The 23,973-nt window shown below is 34.7% G+C and overlaps 1 protein-coding gene across 2 annotated transcripts; it reads left to right on the top strand.

Annotated features, from left to right (window-relative positions):
- Positions 1-6,053: 6,053 nt before the first annotated feature.
- On the top strand, positions 6,054-22,150 carry LOC128987181 (uncharacterized). Of its 2 annotated transcripts, none has more exons than XM_054407917.1 (5): positions 6,054-6,195; positions 14,072-14,232; positions 14,569-14,784; positions 17,831-18,042; positions 19,650-22,150. In XM_054407917.1, exons 2-5 carry the CDS (start codon positions 14,074-14,076, stop codon positions 19,744-19,746), a joined length of 684 nt encoding a protein of 227 aa, XP_054263892.1. In that variant the 5' UTR covers positions 6,054-6,195; positions 14,072-14,073; the 3' UTR covers positions 19,747-22,150. The 2 variants fall into 2 exon arrangements, with proteins under 2 accessions (XP_054263892.1, XP_054263893.1); XM_054407918.1 differs by lacking the exon at positions 6,054-6,195 and adding an exon at positions 6,200-6,297.
- The last annotated feature ends 1,823 nt before the right edge of the window (positions 22,151-23,973 follow it).

The raw sequence follows: 23,973 nt of genomic DNA, 5'->3' as shown, positions 1-23,973 counted from the left end.
ATATATACTTGTGGGCTGCCTAACCAGCTTCCTCACACTTGATGATCTAGCTAGACTATTGTAATGGGAAAATATGGTGTTATAACCATGTTAATGAATATAAAAGTGTATATATGACACTGGAAACCAATCACAACAATTAAATTTAAACAAAGATAAATTACATATTTGAATGAATTAATATAAAAAATTACATCAGTAAGTAGCCTACTATTCTATCCCTTGCTATCTTAGTTTAATAAGGACTACCATCCTCATCATTTTTATACTTTTTTTCATAGGTATACTGTTTTTCTTCATATTCTTAGTCATCTTTTCCAGGGACAACATTTTGACATTTTTGGTATACTTATTTTAGGCTTGCTTTTTTGCTACCTGATTTTGCACGAGTACAGTTTTATGTGCATAGGCAGAAAACAGTTTTGAGGATATCCTTCAGTGTAGTTTCATGCTGAGTGTACTCTGTTACTACAGAGTTTTTATTATTCTTTTCCACTCTTACATAAGAGAAGGCAGGTTATTTCCCAGCCACAGCTGAACCTTTTGGAATGTACATGATAGGAAACGATGTTTGAAAGCACCATCAGTCGGAGGAAGACAAGAGACATTAGGCTTGATGGAGACTATCGATTTAAAAATTGACTTTTACCTGTATAGATTGAAGTTGAGTGCACGATACCTCTCTCGCTGAAGCCCATATCAAATCAAGATGTACATTTTCCCTACCTTTTGTATTTGGGTGGTGTTGGAGAGGGGGCGTGAAAGACAGATGATGCATTTTGGGCCACTGGGGAATTCAGATACAACTTCGCACAAGCAACCTTGCTTTTTTTCAAATGCTGAAGATTTTTGGTCACATCAAGTAGAATCGCGTTCAAAATATCATCTAATCCTTGTTTAGATAGTTTATGGTGCCAGAAAAAGATGTCCCTTACCTTCTTTCCTAGAGAATAAGAGGATAAAAACGGATTGTAGTCCTTTCCAAACTAAGATAGCAAGGCTGAATTGATTCAATAGTAGGCTAAGGCTACTCACTAATGTAATGTTTTATGTTAATTCCTACTTAAACATGTCAATTGTCTTGGTATCAATTTTATGGTTGTAATTGGTTTCCAGTGTCATATAGACACTCTTATATGCAATAACATGGTTATAACACCATATTTTCCCATTACAATAGTCTAGCTAGGTCATCAAGTGTGAGGAAGCTGGTTAGGCAGCCCACAAGTATATATTTTCTATAGGGTATCTGTGCTATTTTTAGAAGCCCATCACTTACCTTAGCTACTTGATAGTGAATGTTCCAACCAATTAGTAATGTAAGGTGATAAATAAAAATATATTAAGTAGTCAACAGCTGTTGCAAGACTTCAAATTCCTTGCTCAACACTAGATTTTAATTTTCTTAAATTTTAATTAAATTTAATTTTTTTATACTGACGGTTAATTTGCTTTAAAATCTGAACGGAAGGAGGTAAACTAGTAAAGTCATATATATTATTGAAGGGAATTTAATTCTCTACAACCCTATGCCCAGCATTTATTTTTTGAGTGCATAGTTTGAGAGGCAACTTGTCAAAAAGAACAAAAAACATGAGAAAAAATGTATTTTTCCAAATTTACAAACTTTTGATAGCAAATAATACGAAAACTATACAAGATATCAAAAAATGGTAAATTACAAACTTGCTGGAAATTTAATAAGCTTTCATTTTGTATATTAGCATAATTTCGCTTGGACGCATGGTTTCCGAAATATCAGCAAAAAACCGAAAAATAGTACATTCAAGCCCCCCCCTCCCCCACAGCACAAGGGCTAGAGGCGGAGACTTTTGGTATGTTAACCTCCTAACTATACTAAACAAAGTTACGAAGTCAGAAATTGTGTTCCAAACATTTCCCTCTATACCCTTTTTTTAGCATTCGTTGCCTGGACTACAGGGCTTTTCGAAATAAAGATTTTGCCTGGGCCACCTTCTTTGATCTTAGCAAGGCCTTTTATTGTGTTGACCATGTGACCTTGATGCAGAAGTTGGAATTTTATGGAATTAGAAACAGAGTGCTCTAAATCTTTTGTGGTCTTATTTAACAAATCGTAGACAGGAGGTAATATGCTGATGGTGAATGGTCCTCAATCGCCCTCAGCAACTGTGTGGTACCTCAAGCTCTGTTTTGGATCCCCTTCTGTTTTTAATTGCCATAAACGATCTGCCTATGAATCTTAGTTGCAATTCCTATCTCTATGCGGATGATACCACCTAGCTATCTTGTCACAGTGACCTTTTGCATCATAAGTCAATTGTCAGAAACACAGTCAACACTGCTGGCGAGTGTTTTTCAGCTAATAGTTTTTCTTTTAATAAAGACAAAACACAATCAGTCATATTTTGCCTAAGACCTCTACATGATACAGATAGACCCACTTGAATCTGAACTGTCCAATGTGGTAAAATTATTGGGTGTCCATATTGACAAACAATCGACTTGGTCTGACCATATAACTCAACTCTGTGCTAGGTTAAGTAGAATGATCTGCCTTTTTCGTAAGCTTAATGATTTAGTTCCTATTAGTTATTTAAGATCAGTTTACTTTGCTTTATTTCAGTCTGCCTTGAACTACGGTATGGTATCATTCTTTGGGGTAATAGTTCTAATGTCTCCGATGTCTTAATATTACAAAAAAGGTCCTGCGCATAATGGCTAGGGTTGATCCTGAAGAACATTGTTGCCATTGTTTATTGCATTTAATATTTTAACCGTTATTAATTTATATATATTGAATATAATGTTAACTAGTTTTAAGGAAATGGACTCCCATGCCACAAGGAGTGATTTTCACGATTTTAAAACTAGAAACAGACATCAATTTGATATACCCCATGTTAGACTGAGTAAAACAAAGAAAAGTCATAAAATTCTGGATCTAAAATGTCTAAATAAATTGCCCAACAAATTGCTGTCGCTTCCTTACAAAGTTTTTAAAGCTAAATTCATATGTGGCTAGAAGAGAACCGGTTCTACAAATTAAACGATTTTTTTAGAACTTCCTAGACCATTACATAATATAGAGTAATGTTTGTACTTTTTTCTCTTGTAGTTATCCTCATCTGCATGCATTTTATTCTCTTTGTATCTCTAGTTTTGACTACACCCATTGTACTCTTCCTTGACAAATGTTTAACCAACATAATACCTTTCATTGACCATTCCACATGCAATTGTATTGTCTATTGGGAAATAAAGCTTTGATTTGAATTTAAAAATTAATTTAATGACGTTCAATAAATCGGGGGTTATAAGCGGTTTGCTGATTAACGTATTTCGCAACTTTGCACTACCACCCCTAAGTTGTTGACCACCTTTGGAGGCAATTTATTTTTTCTAGCTGTCACTGATATGTTTACAAATGTTGTTTACAAATACCGCAACCATTTCGAATCACGTTTTGAAAGCAAATCCCAACCAAGTGAGATTAAAAACGTTTTTCTTACATAATGGATTTAATTAATCGCAAGTGCAATATTATAGTTTAACCGTAAATTAAATTAAATAACAAGGCATCATCCAGGTCAGGAACCAGAAATTCTTTGTGTATAAAATTGTTCTTGAGTTTTGATAACCAGAAAAAAAGACCTTGAATCAGTGTTTGTGTTGTATATGGCTAGGACACTTAATGATCGTCGGCAATAGCATAGATAAAACATACTAAAATAGCTTACAAACAACGTTTCCACTCATTGACGGCGCTTCAATGACGATTGTGTAAAGTGTGAAGTAAAAAAAGCACAACTGCAGTGGGTGATTGTAATGGAGGTTTATGGATGATGCTAAACTCGCTTTTTCAATGTGTGACTTTCTGTTTCTACTCACCGTGTAATGCAATCGCTGGACCATACAGCAAATAGGCCCATTGCCCATCTCTTGGGTACGTACCACAGACAATGCCTACCTATTTATTCATCTAACAACCTTTCGACGACGATCCTTCATACCAGTACATTTTCCTATACAGGGTGTCACAAAAAAGTGTGATTGGCTATACAGGACCTAATTCTACATGCAAAAATAAGTCAAAAATGAAGAATAAATTTTTTTGGATTTCGGCTTAGTTTAGCCGTAATCCGCCATTTTGTTTTTTGTGGAAAATATTTATTATTTCAAAATCCCTTTGAGATATTTTTACGAAACTTGGCAAAATTGTTTACACTATAGTAAGTAACATTTATAAAAAAAATTATTATTTTAACTTTCCAAATTTAAAAATGTCGGCCGTTTGAATTTTTTAATGCCAAATTTCATGAAAACCGGTACCTAAATCAAAATTTTGTAAGACACTAAGGTTTTAGTATTTATTATGACAAATCCAACAAAACAAAAATGAATAAAATCGGTTCATAAATAAAGAAGCTGTGTTTATTTTAGTAATTTAGACTGAAATTACTTAATACGTTACATAAATTATTACATTACATTTAATACATTTTAATATTAATAATTTCAGTCTAAATTACTAAAATAAACACAGCTTCTTTATTTATGAACCGATTTTATTCATTTTTGATTTTTTGGATTTGTCATAATAAATACTAAAACTTTTGTGTCTTACAAAATTTTGATTTAGGTACCGGTTTTCATGAAATTTGGCATTAAAAAATTCAAACGGCCGCCATTTTTAAATTTGGAAAGTTAAAATAATAGTTTTTTTTATAAATGTTACTTACTATAGTGTAAACAGTTTTGCCAAGTTTCGTAAAAATATATCAAAGGGATTTTGAAATAATAAATATTTTCCCCAAAAAACAAAATGGCGGATTACGGCTAAACTAACCCGAAATCCAAAAAATTTTATTCTTCATTTTTGACTTATTTTTGCATGTCGAATTAGGTCCTGTATAGCCCATCACACTTTTTTGTGACACCCTGTAGAATACATAGCCTAACTTACCTACTTTACGAAATAAAATTACAAATTACCAAAAACCCAACACTGTGTGATTTTTGTCACATTCAACTGACTACTATAAGATCCCCGTACGTAGAACGGGATCAATATCAACATGAAACATTGATTGAGCTTATTTATGTTCAATAACAATTTTTTGTAAACTGACAAAAAATAACCTTAACCACAACTCAGTGTACACCAAGGCTGCCTGGTCTGTGAAACCGAAGCCTGCTCCTGCTAAGCAAACTAGAGGAAAAAAAATACTAACTTCAACTACTGACTAGTGATGGGCGATACGGACGCGTATCGCGATACAGCGATACGATACGTATCGGAAAAAAATATCGTATCGCCGTATTGAATCGGGCGTCTGTATCGCGATACGCGAATCGTATCGTCAAAAATATCGAAAAACGATACGTATCGTATCGTTTTCCCCCTCCCCTACCTAACCTAGAAACGGCAAATTTATTCTATATAAGTACCTGGGGACCAAGCTTTGCTCGGGGAAAATCATTAGTTTACTCTGAAAACAGTCTTAGTATTGCAGATACATTCATTAATCCATTTCCACACTCGACACTGCTCACTGCTCGCCTTTACTACTTCCTTCACAACTCCCTACGTCTTGGACCTGTTTCCCTATTCTTCCCATAGAATTTTAGGATTGCAGATACATTAATGTAATTGCCACAGACAGTTCCCACCACGGCCGCCTACACTCTGCACTGCTAGTGCTAGATAGCAGATAGCACGCTAGTGGAAAGTAAATGGACTGGACTGGGATGGGACTGGTACATTATCAAGTAAAAACCAAAAATACAGACGTCAAAAACTCCTATTTCAAACCACTTTCAAGTTTTTCAAACTACACATCCACAGAGTACAGATTTTGCAGTTTGCTCGGCCTGCGCAAAAAAAGCTTAAAAATATCGTTTTGACATGAATCGTATCGCTCTATGTGCCGATATAAATACAAATATCGTTTTAGGCGATACGATACGTATCGTTTTTCAAATATCGTATCGAAATATCGTATCGTCCCTCGCGTATCGCTATATTCCGATACGATACGATACGTATCGCACATCACTACTACTGACTGAGACTGAGGTATCATGGATGACAGATAGTGGGATTATTGTTTTCATCATCTTATCTAATCAATTTCTGTCTTAGTATCAATTAGTGACATTACAGTTTTCGTTTGACCACTAAACCGAATATTTACATCACACCAAATCATATTAGTAAGTTAAAATAAGATGGGTTAATAGAGTAAGTTTCAAATCAGGATAACCTCTTTAAAAAATTGTATTTCCACCTTCAATTAATTGAGTTATTGAACTGAGGTAATTTAAAATAGTAATTTAAGTTTGCCAGGACATTTATTATTTGTTTTTAAGATCAACATTGTAGCCTTAATGTTTTTCCACTTCATTTATTACAGTAAAGCCTTCAGTCTTTGAAAGTAAACATATGGACATATCTCTGAAACCTGTTGTTATTTTATAACTTAGATTGGGCTAGAAAGAAATATTAATCATAGGCCTATAGGTAAAAATTAAGGACCCAGACCTCAGATAAAAAGCACTTCCTCGCACAACGTAACCCTCTTAAGTGCTATGCTACAATATAGCCTAGATTGTTTTGCATCTTTTTCCTGAAAAGTGCTATGATATGGTTGGTACGATAAGATATCGTTGTTCGCGTTTCATCCGAAAAGTGCTAAACGATGATATACCTATCGTTCTGGCGCTACTTTCGATTGTGTAAGTTTAAATGGACATATCGGTTGACTTGGTTGGTTGTTGTTTCGAAACAGCGATGGTTTCATTCAATTCCTGATATGATCAAGGCCTGATATATTGTTCCTTAGCACTTATGAGATGACAATTTTTAATTTTACTAATTTTTCTTCTCGCACACTAGACTTTGCCCCTGTGGCAAGCAAGCCTAGCACTTTTTGGACAAAATAAGTAAAATAAGTTAACTCTAGCATTTTTTTTTTTTTATTACAAAACAAATTCTAGCATTTAAAGGGACTTGGGTTGCCTTCATCTAGAATACACTCCAGAAATAAAAACCATCCCGTCTGTAACACTCCCAACAACCACTTCTCCTACAACCACGGTACTGCCAACTACCACAACCCCTCCAATAACCCTGACACCGCCAACAACCAAACCACCGTCAACTGTTCCAAATGCATCTAATGCTCCTACAGACATCCCACTCCCATTCAAAGACTGCCTTTTGTTGTGGCCTCAAAAAGACAGTAAAAAAAAGCCAAGCCAATAGAAAATAGACAGTAATCTTTATTGACATTTTTGTTGAGAACATTACATGTGTCAGAATAATAACTAAGATTTGTGGATTTAATATGCTTTAACGGTTGTCAAGAATTCTTTTTCTGAATAGAATGGCCTTTCTTGCAGCCATATTGTTAATTGGTTCTTGAAACGGTGAGTTTGTTCATTTCTAAGTTGTTCTGGTAGGATGTTGAAATACAGGGCCGCTTTGTAGGATGGCTTCTTTTCAAAGAGACTTAGATGGTGAGGTGGTATTGCAAAGCTTGAGGCGTTCCATGTATTGTGATGGTAAATGTCTCTGTTTCTTGTTTGATTTGTGGAGAATTGCCTCACGGATGTAAAGTGATGTCAGTGTGAGGATTTTTAGTTCCTTAACCTGAAGTAAATGCATGCATCACGACTGCTTCCTTGATATTGAAGGTTTGCTAGATATCTTTTAGCTCTTTTTTATGGATAAGGATTCTCTTTTTAGATAGTTTTTTGGATGTACTTCCCCAGACCACCAGACCATACCTGAGGTGTGACTCGACCATGGCATGGTAGGCTGTTTTTGCGGTGTCCAGACCACCAACCTGCTTCACTCACCTGATGACATAAATGCCAGAGCGTAGCTTCTTGCAGAGATGGTCAATTTTCCATGTCAGTTTTGAATCCATGATAATGCCGAGATATTTGGTACTATTTTGTGCTTCTATCCCAGGGATTGATACGTTTGTGTCTTTATTTTTAGTAGAGTAGTTAAGCTGAACAGTTTTCTTTTTATTTAGAGCCAATTTGTTTACTTTGCAAAATTGTTTAGTCATGTTGAAGGTTATATTGATATTTCAGTTTAAAGTTTCTGTTGATTTGTCAGTTAGTTGAGTGATGACAGTGTCATCTGCATATATTGTATTCTGGCAGTATACTTGTTGCTGGTCTGGTAGGTCGTGTGAGGAGGGGGAACAGGACTGGTCCGAGAACTGATCCCTGTGGTACTCCTCTCCGTATAGGGACAACTTCGGAATGTATTTCATGGCGAGTGTTTTTTCCACATGCTGAATCTCGACTAGTTGCTGTCTGCCATTAAGATAACTGCGAAACCATTGTTTATACTTTCCCCCAATACACAGAGCTCCCAATTGTCTAAGAAGTGTCTTGTTGTTAAGGCAGTCAAAGGCCTTGCTAAAGTCCAAAAACAGGCTTTTGACTGAGGAGCCATCTTCTAGTTGTTCTATTATGTGCTCGGTGAGCTGTATTAAGGCAGTGGAAGTGGATCTTCCTTTAAGTAAGCCATGTTGCTGGCTGGTGATCAGCAGATTTTGGTCTAGATGGGATATAAGACTGTTAAGGAACATTTTTTCAAAGATCTTAGAGAAGGTCGGTAAGTGAAATTGGTCTGTAGCTTTTAGCATCTGTGTTTGGTCCACTTTTATATTTAGGGTATACCTTGGCAGTTTTCAGCTGTGTAGGAAAGACCCCTGGTTTGAGAGACTTATTGTTTGAGAGAATGCTGTTAGTGGGTTAACCAGTTCATTTTTTCATGTTTTGACTAGTTTGGCTGATATTTCATCAGTGACAGATGGAAGTTTTTGCTTTAACCCTCCGAGTGTCCATAGTTTAGGCCTTAATGTCCACCTATTTTTGGCCCCTTTGCAAGGTTTTATTAAAACGGATCTGAGAAGCTTAAAACAATGTTAATTCTAATGTTCTATATACCATTTTGTTTGGAAAATCATGGGCTTCAAAATAATATATAAAACATAAGGAACATTTTTTCAAAAAAAAATTTTTAGGTAAAAAAAAAATATAATTTCGAAAATTTTCAAAAAAAAAATAAGTTCGCGCTCAATGAAATTGTATAAATTATAGGCCTATAAATATTTGAAAATAGCCACTTTGTTCTAAATTTAATGAGGATTACAAATATATAATCATATAGCGAGGTAAGTTATCAAATAAATAAGTTATGAGCGAAAAACGGATTTCAGTACATAGCGTTTAGCTAAGAATGTATAGCCTAACCATAGCTAGGAATCTGGCTGATAATTTACATCAATATCACTACCTACTTCTTCAGGATCATCAACCAGCACTTCAAAACCACTTAAATCTTCTTATAATGCACCACGTATATCACTACTTTTGATTTTTAACACTAAAACAATGATAAACGTAATAAAACACATCAGTCATCGGTCCGGGGGAACCTAGCTGTTTACAAATACACGCACGTCAGCTGTCTGCTACAATATTTTCGGAACTAAAATGAATAGCGCTTAGAGACAGGCCTCTGGAGAAAGCTTAGAATATTACGGAAAGAACGATACCTAACTCGATCCAGTTCAATCCGATTCAGTCAGTCATAGAGCCTTCGCCGTAAACGATGTTTGTGCGTCTTAAACTCGACGCGTGACCCTACACAAAGTGTGTTGTGCGTCTATTTTTTGACGCGTGACCCTCGGAGGGTTAAGTGAGTCTATTCCTTTTAGTACTTTGTTATGTGTTGCAAGCTGAAATTTTAGTTTTAGACACCTTCAGTAGTGACATCAAAGCTGTGGAAGGACTATCGTAAAAAAGATAGTAGGGGAAAAATAAAAAAAAGGAACAAGCAACAGCTGAAAGGACATTGGTTAGGAAAGAGCAGATGAAAATTAAGAAGGAAAAATATAAAAATAAAGCCAAGAGAAAAATCCAATCAGTTTGTAAAAATATGTCTAAAAACCCAAAGATATGGAGACTGATAGTGAAGAAGAGGTCGAACAAAATTGAAGGTAACTTCAATTGCTGCTCAGCCCAAAGTATTCCTGAAACCTTCAAAATTGGTTTTTAAGTTTTAGTCCCATATCCGAAAAAAAGAGTCAGTGAAAAGTATAGGCACAATTCCGGGATTGTTTTTTACATTAATTGTGGCTATAATCGGCATATCAATTAGATAAAATCCATTAGTGATATGGTGGGATTTGATCCCGGAACCTGAGATACCAAAGTCCCCCGCTCTAACCTCTATACACAACGACAAGCTTTCTCCGGACCACTTGGGAGGGTTAGGTCTGATAAGCTGTCTATTGTCCACCCCCGAGGCGGCTCGAAATACATTAGTGCCGCTCGGCCACACTCAGTAGGCCTACCATAAATAAATGTTGTTAATGAATAAAAAAATATGAAAACAATTGTTTTATTGAGATTCACCTTGAAATGTTAATAAATTTTATGTAAAATTTGTAAATCGACCAACTGAAAAAGTAGGATATAAAACTGCTTTGTCTCCATTATTTCGGTTAATTGGGGTTCTACTGAAGTTGCTTTCTAGGTTGATGTTAAGTCATACAGTTGGTGTCATAACGGAGTCACTGTGAAGGCTATTTAATCATTTTATGAGTCACAATTTTTACTAGAGATTTTGAAATGAATGGATTTGCGAATCATTGTTTCAAAGAAATAAATTGTATTTATCAGTGAGTTTCCCTACATTTTCCCCTTATAAGAGTACCTGATATCGTATTATTACAGTAGACTCTTGATAATTTGAAATTGGTGGGCCAAGCATATAAATTTGAATTATCAAGAGTTTTGAATTATCAAGAGTTCGATTTATCGGGAGAAAAATAAACCATTCGAATTACAGAGAGTTCATTTGTTTAATACATACAAAGGTACAGCACGTTACAATAAAACATCATACCGTATTTTAGTACACTTTTAACCAATCAACGGCTTATTTTTCAGTTACTGTAGTTGCAAAGAAATCTGTTATTTAGCGCTATATTTTTCGCCAATAGCTGAACTATCAGCTGTCGACAACTACGTTTGTGCTCAAGGAGATGTCGCGCAATCTAGAGATCGGATTGCCAACTTAGAAAAACAAGTCAGCGAACTAACTCTGACTACTGCTCTAACTAAACAAACATCAAAACGTCCAACACTACTGTCGGGGAAAAAGTTTAGACACTCGAGTTTGGAGCTCTACAGAATAGTAACGAAACTAACTTAGAAAAACACGTAGTATATATAAATTTTTGTTGTTTTATTCTATGTATTCCTGTGAAAACAACAATTTTTTAGCTCGTTTAGGAAATTTTTTATGGCGGTCGGAAGCTAAAAACTCCCTGTTTTTAGAGTATCAAAACCCATCTTATGACTTTGAAAATTCGCACAATGTAAACTAAACGTCAGAACTTTATCAAACTTTAATACAATATAGATACATATATAATGAACTAATTTGTGAAGTTTCAGAATTTTTACTCTACCCAAAAAGTTTTTGTTGTAACTTTGGTAAATTAGCTTTTTCTCAAAAACGGCAAACGCTAGGAAAAAATTGAAAAGCTTGTTTTGAAGGGGATTGGTTTTGTATTTGAAATATTGATAATGCTCAACCAAGTTGTGACGCATGTTATTTATATAAATTAACAAAAAACTGGCTGATCTCGCGCCTGCAAGGGGTGCAAACGCCATCGCCCGCGCAGGAATCCAGTGCAGTGTTGCCACGATGGACCTTGACCGAGCGTAAGGTGATTCCCGCAGTGTGTGTCACTGACGACTAACTCACAGGAAATATCATGTTTGGCATTCTTCCAAAGGCCTGTTTCACATCTACCCGGCTGCCGGGTGCCGGGTGTCGTTTAACCGGCAATGGGGTGAAGAAGTATGGCCCCGTTCACACATGCACGGCATGTGTCGTGACCGGTTAATCACTTGCCCGGCTGCCGGGTACTAGTCGAGGGATGCCGGGTGCCCCCTCGGCGAAGGCCGGCTGCCGGTGTCGGTAAAACAGGCCGGCTGGAGTAGTGGGTATAGTGGCCAAATGTGACTGTTCACATACAACCGGCACCTGCCGTCTGTCGGGTGCACCAAATGTACTTTTAGTTCAGTTGTTTGTTGTTATTGTGTATTAATTTTGGGTATTTGTTTGCAAAGTTTTGGTCATGTCGGAAATAGACCATGAACTACTTATCAATTTAGTTCAAGAGCAGAATTATTTGAATTCAATTGAATTTTTACTCAATTATAATTTTCATTTATTTTATTTTATTACATAACATTGAATTGAATTTCACTCAAATTCAAACAGAATTAAATTTAAAAAAATCCAAATATAAATACAGTTGCAATAAAGGTTATTTCAAAGTAACATTACAATTGCTCTATTTCCAAAAAAAAATTCTTATTTCGTTCTATTTCCATCCCTACGACACACAAGTTTCACAAGCTTGAGTAACTGCCGGAGTGCCGGTGTCGGCGTAATGTGAAAGGTACACTCGTGCCGGTGCCGGCTAGAAGTCGGGTTAACGGCATGCCGGGTAGAAGCCGGGTAGATGTGAAACGAGCCTAAGGGTCCAAAGTTTTACCATCCCAAATATGTCATCAGTAATCCACCTCAGTCTGTCTTCAATTTTAGCTAGTAAGTGTCACATCGCTAAAACTGGGTGCTAAATCTAAATTGTCAGATTCGGAATATGCAATGATTGCCAGTGCTATATATTTTTTTTAGAAGTGAGGGAGTGCCGTTGGTGTCCAAAGCCCTCTTTAGAAAAGGTGATAGGAAATGGTTAGTAATTAATAATAATAATAACTGCTGTTTAGTTTTGACTCAACAGTTCGTAGCCCATCGCTGCCCAGTGTCCAGGGGTTCAATTTGGCAACACTGTACGGGGTTTGCGCCCAGTCAGAGCCGGTGGCGGTCTGGAAGTGCCGTATTCGGCCTCCGCTTTATCTAAATAAAATGTTAACTTATATAAATAATATGCGTAACAATGTGATCGAGCAGTATCAATATTTCAAGTACAAAACCAATCACCTTCAAAACAAGCTTTTCAATTTCTTTCTAGCGTTTGCCGTTTTTTAGTAAAAGTTAATTTACAAAAATTACAACAAAAACATTTTTGGGTAGAGTAAAAATTCTGAAACTTCACAAATTAGTTAATTATATATGTATATATGTATGTATGTATATATGTATTGTATTAAAGTTTGATAAAGTTCTGACGTTTAGTTTACATTGTGCGAATTTTCAAAGTCATAAGATTGGTTTTGATACTCTAAAAACAGGGAGTTTTTAGCTTCCGACTGCCATAAAAAATTTCCTAAATGAGCTAAAAATTTTTTGTTTTCACAGGAATACGTAGAATAAAACAACGAAAATTTATATATACTACGTGATTTTGTTAGTTAGTTTGGTTACTATTCTGTAGAGCTCCAAACTCGAGTGTCTAAACTTTTTTCCCCGACAGTAGCCTACCATGGGAATAGGATGTACTGTACTGTATAGTTTCCTGTTATAACAGGAAGAGATCACTTCGAATTATAGTGTGTTTTGCCGACTAAACTTCGAATTACTGCGTGACTTTGATTTATAGAGTGTTTTTTCGACGAAACTTCAAATTACAGCATGACTTCGAATTATAGAGTGTTAACCGACGAAACTTCGAATTACTGAGTTACTTCAAATTATAGAGTGTTTTTCCGACGAAACTTCGAATTACTGCGTGTTACAAATTGACCTGCTCTCTATTTGGACTTTGAAATACCGAGTGTATCAAAATGCATGGTAAAAATTTGAAATATTGAGAGATTCTCTAGGGACTGAGCCTTCATTTTGAATTATCGAAAGTTTTGAATTATCAAGTGTTTGAATTACCAAGAGTGGACTGTATTGGTTTTTTGTAGAATTTATTTTTAATATAGTCTTTTATAATATCAAAGCGATGTTTAGGTTTGGTAAAAAATTTCACAAGACATGACTAATTCATATCGGAAAGTCGGATCACCGAGTGTCAGATTATCAAGTGTCGAGTAGCCGAGAGTCAACTGTATTATAATTTATGTTCACTTTCAGAAATGTCAGAAGTCCAGCCAAAACCAGTCAATGAGGGTGATCTCAAGGATCTCAAAGAACGGATGAAGATGATATCTGATGCAGATCCTTCTCAGTATCACAACGAGTTCTCCCTTAAGAGATATTTGCGAGCTTTCAAAACTACCGATGCCGCTTTTCAGGTATGAGTGGAAATCAAGTAAAAACCCTTAATTAAAATCCATGTTTTTAGCCTCTGAGCTGTAGTGCTGTGGTGATGGCACCTCAATGCCATCATCAGACATTAAGTTCTTGGCTTTACGATTAGACATTATAAAAACTTAAACAACGCTGCCGAGATCTTCTTGACTGATGATGGCATTGTGATGCCGAAATGGCTGTTGCAACAGTATACAATCTACCTTTTTAAAGAGAACAATTAATCTTTTCTTAACTAATTTTGTTGAATAAGAGTTACCATACTATGATTGTTGAGCAATTATATAATTTAATGGCAAATTCTTTTTATTTATTTCTAGCAAATCTTGAAAACCAACAAGTGGAGAGTGGAGTACGGAATTGCTGAGCTTACCGAGGACAATCCCATAATCAAGAAGAACTTTGAGTCCAAGAAAGCTCGAGTTCTGAAACACCGCGACATGCATGGCAGACCTGTGATTTACATCCCTGCCAAGTACCACAACGCTAATGATCGGGACATTGATGAACTCACCAAATTTATTGTCTACTGTCTGGTATGTAACTAAAGCAAAAATGAAATACACTTGAAATAAAAGTAGAAGATTAACTTATTTTAAAAATGTTTTAGAATTACTTTTTATAATCATAGTCATAGTCAAACATCTTAATTCATAAATCATGTACATCGGTGGTACAGTGAATGGTTTAAAATCAAAATACAGACTAAACAAGAGAATACAAATTTAAACGTAAGCAGATCCTGAAATTTCCATTTCTTTTCTGGGAGGTGGAAACTTGTCAGAAGTTTTTTTTTATGAATGCCCCAACTATTCTTTTTTTCATATTGATGTCCTTTGGTCTGGGATCTCTTCTTGAATATTAAAATGGTATAAAATTACCTGATTCCGTCTGTGATCCTAAATTTGTTGTAATGTGCAGCAACCAGTTTCGAGGCTAAACTCATCATCAGGCCCATGTTATCACTCTTGCAAATGTTCCAATCCCCGAAAATCTTAAGATCCTTGGCCATGTAACTATAAATATCACAAAATTGCCAGTCTTTAGGTAACTTATTAAGTAGCAAATGGTTACCCCACCGGGATCAATAAGCCCAATGCCTTGGGAGATGAAAAAATTCCATGATCTTTAAAGATTGTTATATAACTTCTTTGGGTGTGGTGAAAGGTTAGATATACTATGGATCTTTTCTCTTTAATCAATTCCAACAAAGTTGTTAAGTAATTATTAAGGAAATTGACAGGAAAGCAGGCTTACCTTTAAATAAGTCCATAGAGACACATAAAACATCACAAAATTAAAAGTAGAAATTTTCGTGGTCAACCACTGGAGATTGGAGAAACGTAGTTCTCCGTAGAACTACGTTAGAAAAAGTAGAAAAAGTAGTTTCTCCAATCTCCAGTGGTTGAAAAAGTGGTCAGTGACCACGAAAATTTCTACTTTTAATTTTGTGATGTTTTATGTGTCTCTATGGACTTATTTAAAGGTAAGCCTGCTTTCCTGTCAATTTCCTTAATAATTCCTGGCAAATGCCCTATCTTTTTATAAGATAACCTTAAAGTTGTTAAGTAATTCATTCTTCAACTGACGTTAATGGGCTCAATCGAATTATTCCTTTTGCTTGAAATTTGTCTCCAATCTTCACAGCAATGTGGCAGTTCCTTTTTAATTTTATATACACCGACTCTACTGAAACATATTCAACAACACACATCCTCTTCCATGAAAAAGTATAGAAAAATATGAAAAACAATAATGGTTTGCCTCTTCTACTCAAGTCGTTAACCTCAACTTTGGATTCCTCAAATGAATCGTCATTGTCATCATCATCGGGATCACAACAGCGGGATTCAGGAAGGATTATACCTCTTGTCAGCAATTGCCTTTCACTTTTGAGGATTTGAACGTTGTGGTTCTTGGTTTTTTAATGGAAGGTACTCCACAAAAAAGTATAGAAAAAAATGAAAATCAAAAAACAATAACGGTTTGTCTCTTCTACTTAAGTATTAATGACACATAGTCTCAAAAAATCAAACAAGTCTTTTTTTTAGAAAAATGAAATAACACTTAGTCTCCTAAACTGGCAAAATAGAACTCCTTGCAAATTAAAAACTAGTATAATATATTTTTCATTGCCCTAGGGGAACTCAAGGTTGCTGAAAATTTTGATGGTAATGAAATCATTTGGATTTTCCATCATTTCAGTTTCCCTTTTAAGGAATAGATATCCATCTTCTGCTTGTGGTGCGTCATCACATTCAATTTCTATCACTTTGTTATTGTTCTCACCTGACTGGGGATGACTAAATCCATTCAACTCCTGGTCAATGGGTTCATGACTTAGTGTTCTAAGTTCTAAGTATTGCATTTCCTCATATTGCAAGGCTAGTAGTTCCCTGGATGAGATCTGGTCTCAATCATAGTTTTCCAAGTCTTTCAAAATATCGTCTAAGTCTTCAAAATAATTGTCTATGTCACTGTCTTCATTATCTGTGAAAGGTGAAAATTTACAATCCGATTTGCAAAGTGTTTTGGGGATATCTCATCTCTAGTGCAACCCATGGCAGAACAGATAATCTTCTTTAATTTTTTATCTGAAAAATTCTTGGTGAATTGATCAAACGCCTGATTGTGGGCTTACTTGAGTATGTAGGCTTTGTCACGAGCCCATAGATTGTAGCTTGGTCGTTGGATCCTTGTATTGTCAAACAGCCATTTAGACAATCAGAGCGCTGAGGTCGTCCAAACTCTTTCCTAAAGGTGACAGCAACACCTGCCGTCATTTGTCTGGGGCATCCAAAATCTCCTGAAATTCAGTGTGCAAAAGCTGTTTCACGATTTCCTTTGAATTTGTTAATTTGATCCGACATGTACGCCTCTAGAATCTGGATTGGATCTGTTGTCTTTGGTAGCGTTATCAAACGTTGGTTGCGAGGTTGATGGTCTTAGCGTTTCTGATGAAGAGGTTTGTTTTGGACAGGATGACACATGAGTTTGGAGATCTGATATAGCCTCAAAACCAGTTGCTGCACATTACAACAAATTTAGGATAACAGATAGAATCAAATAGTTTTATACCATTTTAATATTGTTTTACTTCTGGTTAGAAAGGGTGAAACATTTTAGACCTCGGGTTTTGTTACAAAATCACGTTCCTTTGTTCCACGGTCTCAAGGAAATGATAAACGTCTTCAGCTATAACTGTGAAATCGTGTACATATTCGACATTTAAGCTGGAATTATGAACATCTGCGGTTAGAATCAAGAACATCACCTAGAGGATTGCAGAAAAATCTTTAATTTTAAATCGTTCATTCAATTCAACTCGTTCATTTCACAATTGCAAAAACAAAAAGTCGGCTTGGTACAATCGAACCAAGCTTAAACCAGAGATGATTTTTCCTGAACCAACTCCTCGAACCAACTCCTCGGGCCAACTGTTGTCAGGCCAACAGATTCGAAAATATCGTGGACCAGTAGACCTCTAATCTTAGCTGCAGAAGACTATCTTGTTTACCTGCCCAAAATAAAGTGAAATTGTTTGTTAACCTTTGTAAATAATTTTTAATTGTATATCTGCAGGAAGAAGCGTGCAAGAGGTGTTTTGAAGAGGTGATTGACAACCTGTGTATAGTGTTTGACCTGAATGAGTTTGGCCTCAGCTGCATGGACTATCAAGTGGTTAAAAACCTCATCTGGTTGCTGAGCAGACATTACCCTGAGAGACTAGGGGTCTGTCTCATCATCAATGCCAACACACTCTTCTCCAGCTGCTGGGCAGTCATCAAGGGATGGTGAGTCAAGGGAAATGTAAAAGGCAGAAGTATTTCACTATGTTTTAGTTGTTGTAAGTTTTTACCTTTTTCATTTATAGGCCTAACTTGAAATTTCTTAAAAGTATATTCTAAATTTGTTACGCCAAGTTTGTGGGTCTTCACAAGAAAACGTGTTGGTTGGTGTTTTTATAACCTGTAAAATATCTAGGGATGGATGGTATTGTACTGTTAGTCCGAGACATGCTTTTTTATTTCTTTCCCAATTTTGGGATCGGAACAGATCAGGATTATTCTCTCAGGGGAAAATTGGTTTGTTTCAAAAATCCAAAATAAAAATTCTTGCAGATGGCAATAATAATGACAAAGGAAATATATATATTTACATTCTTTATGATACTGTTCAATAAAACCAATATTGAGAAAAAACGTATTGGTAGCAAAATTGTTGGGGAAAAAAGTTATATAACATAATTATTTGGTGAAATTAAACTGTGGAACCTTAATCAAGGCCCCGCTAGAAAAACAGACCATGCTGCAGGATCCATGACGTCACACTAGTGGATAGATATCATTAATAAATGCATTGCCATCACCATTCCCATATGTTTTAGGTAAATAAACAAGCTGTCTGTTTGTAAGATTTTAATGGTAAGAGTTTAGTACAACTATCCACCACTGTGACGTAGTGCTGCGCTGCCCATGCTGCAGCATGGCCTGTTTTTTCTAGTGGGGCCTTGCCTTAATCTTATGTAAAAAGCGCTAGCTAAATACAAGCGGGTAATTAAACCGATTATCACTCCAATTTTTAACACTATGCTGGTGTGATGTGATAACTGCTAATTTTGGGGTTAACCTAGGTAGAAATAACAACTTGGTTTAATACTAGACTTGGGATCGGTCCAACATGGTCAGCTCAAGGAAGGAGTCCCGATGAGATACCGGAAGAGTCAAGATAGAGTATGATGGACTGGCCGCACAGGACCCTGGGTAGGAGTGGGGATAGGCTGTTGGCCAATCACACATTTATTGTACGATATAGTTTACAGTAAGCCATTGATTATATTTTACAGTTTTTGTTACTATAATAAATACATTACAATAACCACTTGGTAACAGTATTAGCTTTAGTAATCGTAAATTTTTAAAGTGTACCTATACAATGTCATCATGACTATAATGTGCGATTTTAGAGCCTTCTTGAACATGTCATGCAATCTAGGTGCCATCTTGAACATGTCCTGCAATCGCGTACCAACATCATCGTCTCCTGAGTTCGCCAAACCATTATGAACATCTCCATCGCATAGACGTCATCATTGTCTCTTGCAACGCAGAAAAATTGCCAACGATTGGAACAAATTCCATTCTAAATTCTATTACCTATTGTCATGAAAACATCCTTATAATGAATGTAATCCCATTTTGAAGTTCCAAAATATTTTTCCCAAAAATAACCTATGAAAATTTAGTTAATTAAGTTAAAAATCAATGTTTTCATCAACTGCTCATGTTAATTCATCTAATCTATTGTAAAAATATCAATTTTTTCTCAAGTTAAGATATATTTAATAAAATGCATTCAACTCTGTTCAAATCTATTAGCCTATATTTTGCCTTTGTTCTAGGCTGGACGAAAACACAGCTGGGAAAGTAACGTTTGTTAACAGCGAGGAGGAGCTCTGCAAGTACCTGATCCCTGATATTTTGCCTACTGATATCTAGTCACCAGAGTAGCTCACGAGGGACCCACAGTAAGATTTGTAGGCCAAGACAAGACGACCATGACCTCGTCAATTAATCGACTGTCAATTAATTCTGATTAGTCTCAGATATGGATTAAGTTAGTATTTATTGTTCTGTTGAAACGTTGCTTTAAGATGCCATTGATTTTTAAAGTATAAAATATAGCCTTTACCTCTTGGGATACATTACTAGAACAATGTTTGTTATTTTGCGGATATTTTTAATTGATTTGAACCCTGGGATCGTGTGGAAAGTGGGGTCTGACAAAATTAAACAAAAGATTATTCGTTACCTCATATTGAAAGATGTGGATGAAGGAATTTTTTAAAGAATAGATGGTTGATGGTTGATGGTAAATAGGATACAGTTTAAACTGTAGGATTCTATTTTTTTCTCAATTAAGCTAGCTAAGCTTGCTACAGTACTTGAAATGACAATTGTTCTTTATAGAGGCGAGTTTAGGACCTCGTGGTCCTTTCTTACAGTTAACCTCTACCATTCTACACAACCATACTATACAAGTAGTTTCAAAATGTGAAAATGCAGCTGTAATTCATCAAATTTTTAGGTTAAACTGTTTTGCATTGAGCATAATTTAGAAAATAACAAAACATTTTTAATGATAGATTTTTTTGTCTTGTAATTCTTACTAAACTTGTTGACATCGTTTTTAAACAAATTAGTTTGGTGAAATACAATGGATAGTGTTTCTATTAGCCCTTGGACTCTAATTTTCTCAAGTAAGCTTACTCTATTCCTTTTCAAAAAATTCCTTTACTAGCAATTACTGGGCTTTCCTTTAAAAACAATAATATTATTGACACTTTCATTTTGACTGTCATTTTTCATTGGTGGATTCAGTTATTTCTTATCAAATTTGGAATGTAGACAAAATTTATCCTCTTATTTTAGCTAGTGGCTAGTTTTTAGACTTTGCGAAATTGTTAAGTGGCGTTAGAAAATTAATACGTTGAATTTAAGTTAAATTAAAAACTAAACTCTTGCCACAGGCTGAAATTTTGAGCAGCGGAAAAACAAAATATCTTCTAATACAAGAAGTTCCTATTTTACCTATTCTTGCCTCTACCTCGCCTAAATTTAATCAAATTTTATTTATACATCGTCTTTAGATTTAAGTGTTTTCATTTTATCGTAGTTTATAGGTACACGTCTTTGACAAAGAAAATGCCATACTTGTTTAAATGAAATAATTGTATACATGTTTTACTAGAACAACTTCAAACTAAGTACAGCAAATTTCTAACTACCTCACTGAGGTATACCTAATAGGCTACAGTTAAAGTAGATATTTAAATTTCTCTTTTCCTCCATACTATTTTGATGCCATTTTTGAAATCCGTAGATTCTTTTCTTTAAGACCTTCTATATGACAAAACCCTAACCTAATATGACAAAACTGTTTCAAACCTTCAGCATTTATTTTTACTTCCAATATCAATATTTTTATGCATTTTATGACTAGTATATCAGCTTAGTTCTAGCCTAGAAATCTTACTGCTTCTAGGATAGTTATCGTTATAGTTTTAACTTAACTCGTAATTTATTGTGATATGTGTTAGGGAACATTGAAAAGATAAAATGTTGAGCTTACGTTTTGGATTTTAATTTAAAATCAGCTTCTTACTAAAAATAGTACAGTAACACTTAAATTAAGTACCTTGACTGTAAATACTGTTTAGGCCTTCAGTAGTTCTAGTGATTTTTGTTTTGACAAATTTGTTTATTTGGACCTAAATTACTCAAAGATGATTGAGAAAGTGTTTAACATAAACATCTTTTTAGTGGGACCTTATAGACATAAAATATTCATGATGGTAAAAACTAAAAACTACCTTATCTATATGTCTGTGAGTAAGTTGTTTAGAAATAATTTTTAGAGATTTTAAAATTAGAAACTACCGGTATGAACTATGTTTATTTATTTAATTTTATTTTTAAGCCATACAAAACAATTTCTGTGTTTATATTTATTGCCGTATTTCGTTTCAGTAAATTGCTTTCAGCAATACTCGTCTAGGATTAAAAGTATTTGTATTGATTTGTTGATAGAGTTAGAGAGTATTAATATGTTGTACAGTTCTCCACTTATTTAAACTCAAACAAAGAATTTGGGGAAAAATGTTATGTATTTGTTGTATAACTGTTTGAATTTATTTGTTGATCATGCAATTGAAATTATATTAAGTGTGTTGCAAAAGATTGTTTAAAAAGTGATATATCAAATAGTATTATAATTTTCTTCATGCGTAGGCTTTCGCGGCCGTTGTCATTGAAATCCATGGTGATGGTTTTCGGCGTAAACCGCGTCGTCAGTTGTATATCACTGCCAGACGTTTCGCCCTTACTATGAAGTGGCATCCTCAGTGGCTAGGCTGAGACTAAGTCAGAGAAGTCCGTATACCTGGACGGACTTCTCTGACTTAGTCTCAGCCTAGCCACTGAGGATGCCACTTCATAGTAAGGGCGAAACGTCTGGCAGTGATATACAACTGACGACGCGGTTTACGCCGAAAACCATCACCATGGATTTCAGTATTATAATTTGTTGACAAATTTGTTCTCTATAGTTGAGTTACTGTAAGAAATATATATCTGGACAAATTATTTTGTTATTTCTTACCTCATATTATGTTTCTTTGGTTTAAAAAAATATACTGTTTTTAATAATTGCTCAAATTAAAGACATTTAACTTAAGGTATTTAAAATGTCTTTAATTCTCAATCACTCGAGTTAAATACAATATACCGGTATTAATATTTAAATTGTTACTTTTTCACCTGACCTTTTATTTGAAAGATTATGGATGGAATAAATGTACTATCACCATACATATAAGAGTGTAATATTTAGGAAAGTATGTGAATACAGTTTTGTTTTTAAATACTGTTTGCTAAAGATGGTTTGTTTTAACAGCCTAATAGTTCAAATAAGTGGTCCATAAATCAAATAAAAAGTACATACGGAAAGTATTTATCTTCTATTTTACTTGCTATGTGTTTTAAGGTTATTAAAATGTAGGATTATTCTATATTCACATTAAATTCGGATCGTACAATCATTATTTAATAATTGTGAACATATTGAGAAGTAGTTGCACAATCCTAGACATACAGCAGTTTGAATAGAAGATCCCATTCTTTACATTTACCCAGTTTACATGTTACGATAAACAGAGTATAATTCTAGTTCCTGAAAAGTCAGTATTCTCTGCATTTTCTCCTAGATAAGAATAAAACTACTAATTTATTGTAAACCACTTTCTGGTGAAATAATGTTTAACTACATCAACTATTATTCAACTTACTGTTGTAAAGTGAAGTACAATTTATATGAATCGCTTCCAGGTTGATTTTCTTGAAATTAAGTACTATTAACTTCATCTAAAGACAATGAGTTGTCCTGAATTAAAAAAAAAACACAAGCACTTACATCATTTTTAAATCAAAAAGCAATGTGTTATTATTATTATTTACAAGATGATTTTCCCTTTTAAAAATGCCAGAATTTGTCTTTATGCGTGTAAACTAGCTGTTCTGAATTATGTTCAGTTTTAATCGACTACTTGATTCCCATACGTTGGAAGGACCAACTACTAGTTATATTTTTAAATAAAATAATTTTTTGCATGCTTGAAATTTATAATAGTTTTCAGTGGACAGACTCAAATCATTGACTTTATATCTAGTGTAGATATAAAGTCAATGCTCAAACCACACTCCCTCCCCCTCCCAAAAAAATATAGGGTGTTCCAGTTTTGCATGACCAACAAGTGGCTACTCTATCTTTCATTATAAGCACTTCATAAATGTATGTAGAAACCTTTTGTAAGTTTTTTCATAACCTCAACAGGACAAATTCTTATTTTGATCAATTCTGTGGTCTTTATTTCTTAAAGCTACAAAACCTAGTTTTGACTTAACTAAAGCAATTCAACTACAAAAGTAATTACCGGTAACTAAAAAAGACCATTTCATAATAATAACCGTAAAATGGTACTGTAACAAATTGGTAAACATAACATTCATTATTTGAGATAGAAACTTTTAACATATCAATATAAAACCTCGTGCAAGTATTTGTCAGTTCTATGTTGGTGTGAAGATATTCAATATTGTATATTATATATTGTTAAAGATTATTAATATATTAAGTTTTATCTGTCAGACTTTATATATGTATGAAAA

This window comes from Macrosteles quadrilineatus, unplaced genomic scaffold, assembly GCF_028750875.1.
Source record: "Macrosteles quadrilineatus isolate MER2022 unplaced genomic scaffold, UCM_ALF_1.0 Scaffold_2__2_contigs__length_208266976, whole genome shotgun sequence".
Classification (NCBI taxonomy): domain Eukaryota; kingdom Metazoa; phylum Arthropoda; class Insecta; order Hemiptera; family Cicadellidae; genus Macrosteles; species Macrosteles quadrilineatus.
The sequence above is the reverse complement of the archived record's forward strand: the minus strand, read 5'-3'. Positions and strand labels throughout refer to the sequence as shown.

Coding starts and splice junctions, on each gene's coding strand:
- LOC128987181 (XM_054407917.1), top strand. CDS start 14,074: ATGTCAGAAGTCCAGCCAAAACCAGTCAATGAGGGTGATCTCAAGGAT. Junction 14,233..14,568: donor CTACCGATGCCGCTTTTCAG/GTATGAGTGGAA, acceptor ATTTATTTCTAG/CAAATCTTGAAAACCAACAA. Junction 14,785..17,830: donor AATTTATTGTCTACTGTCTG/GTATGTAACTAA, acceptor GTATATCTGCAG/GAAGAAGCGTGCAAGAGGTG.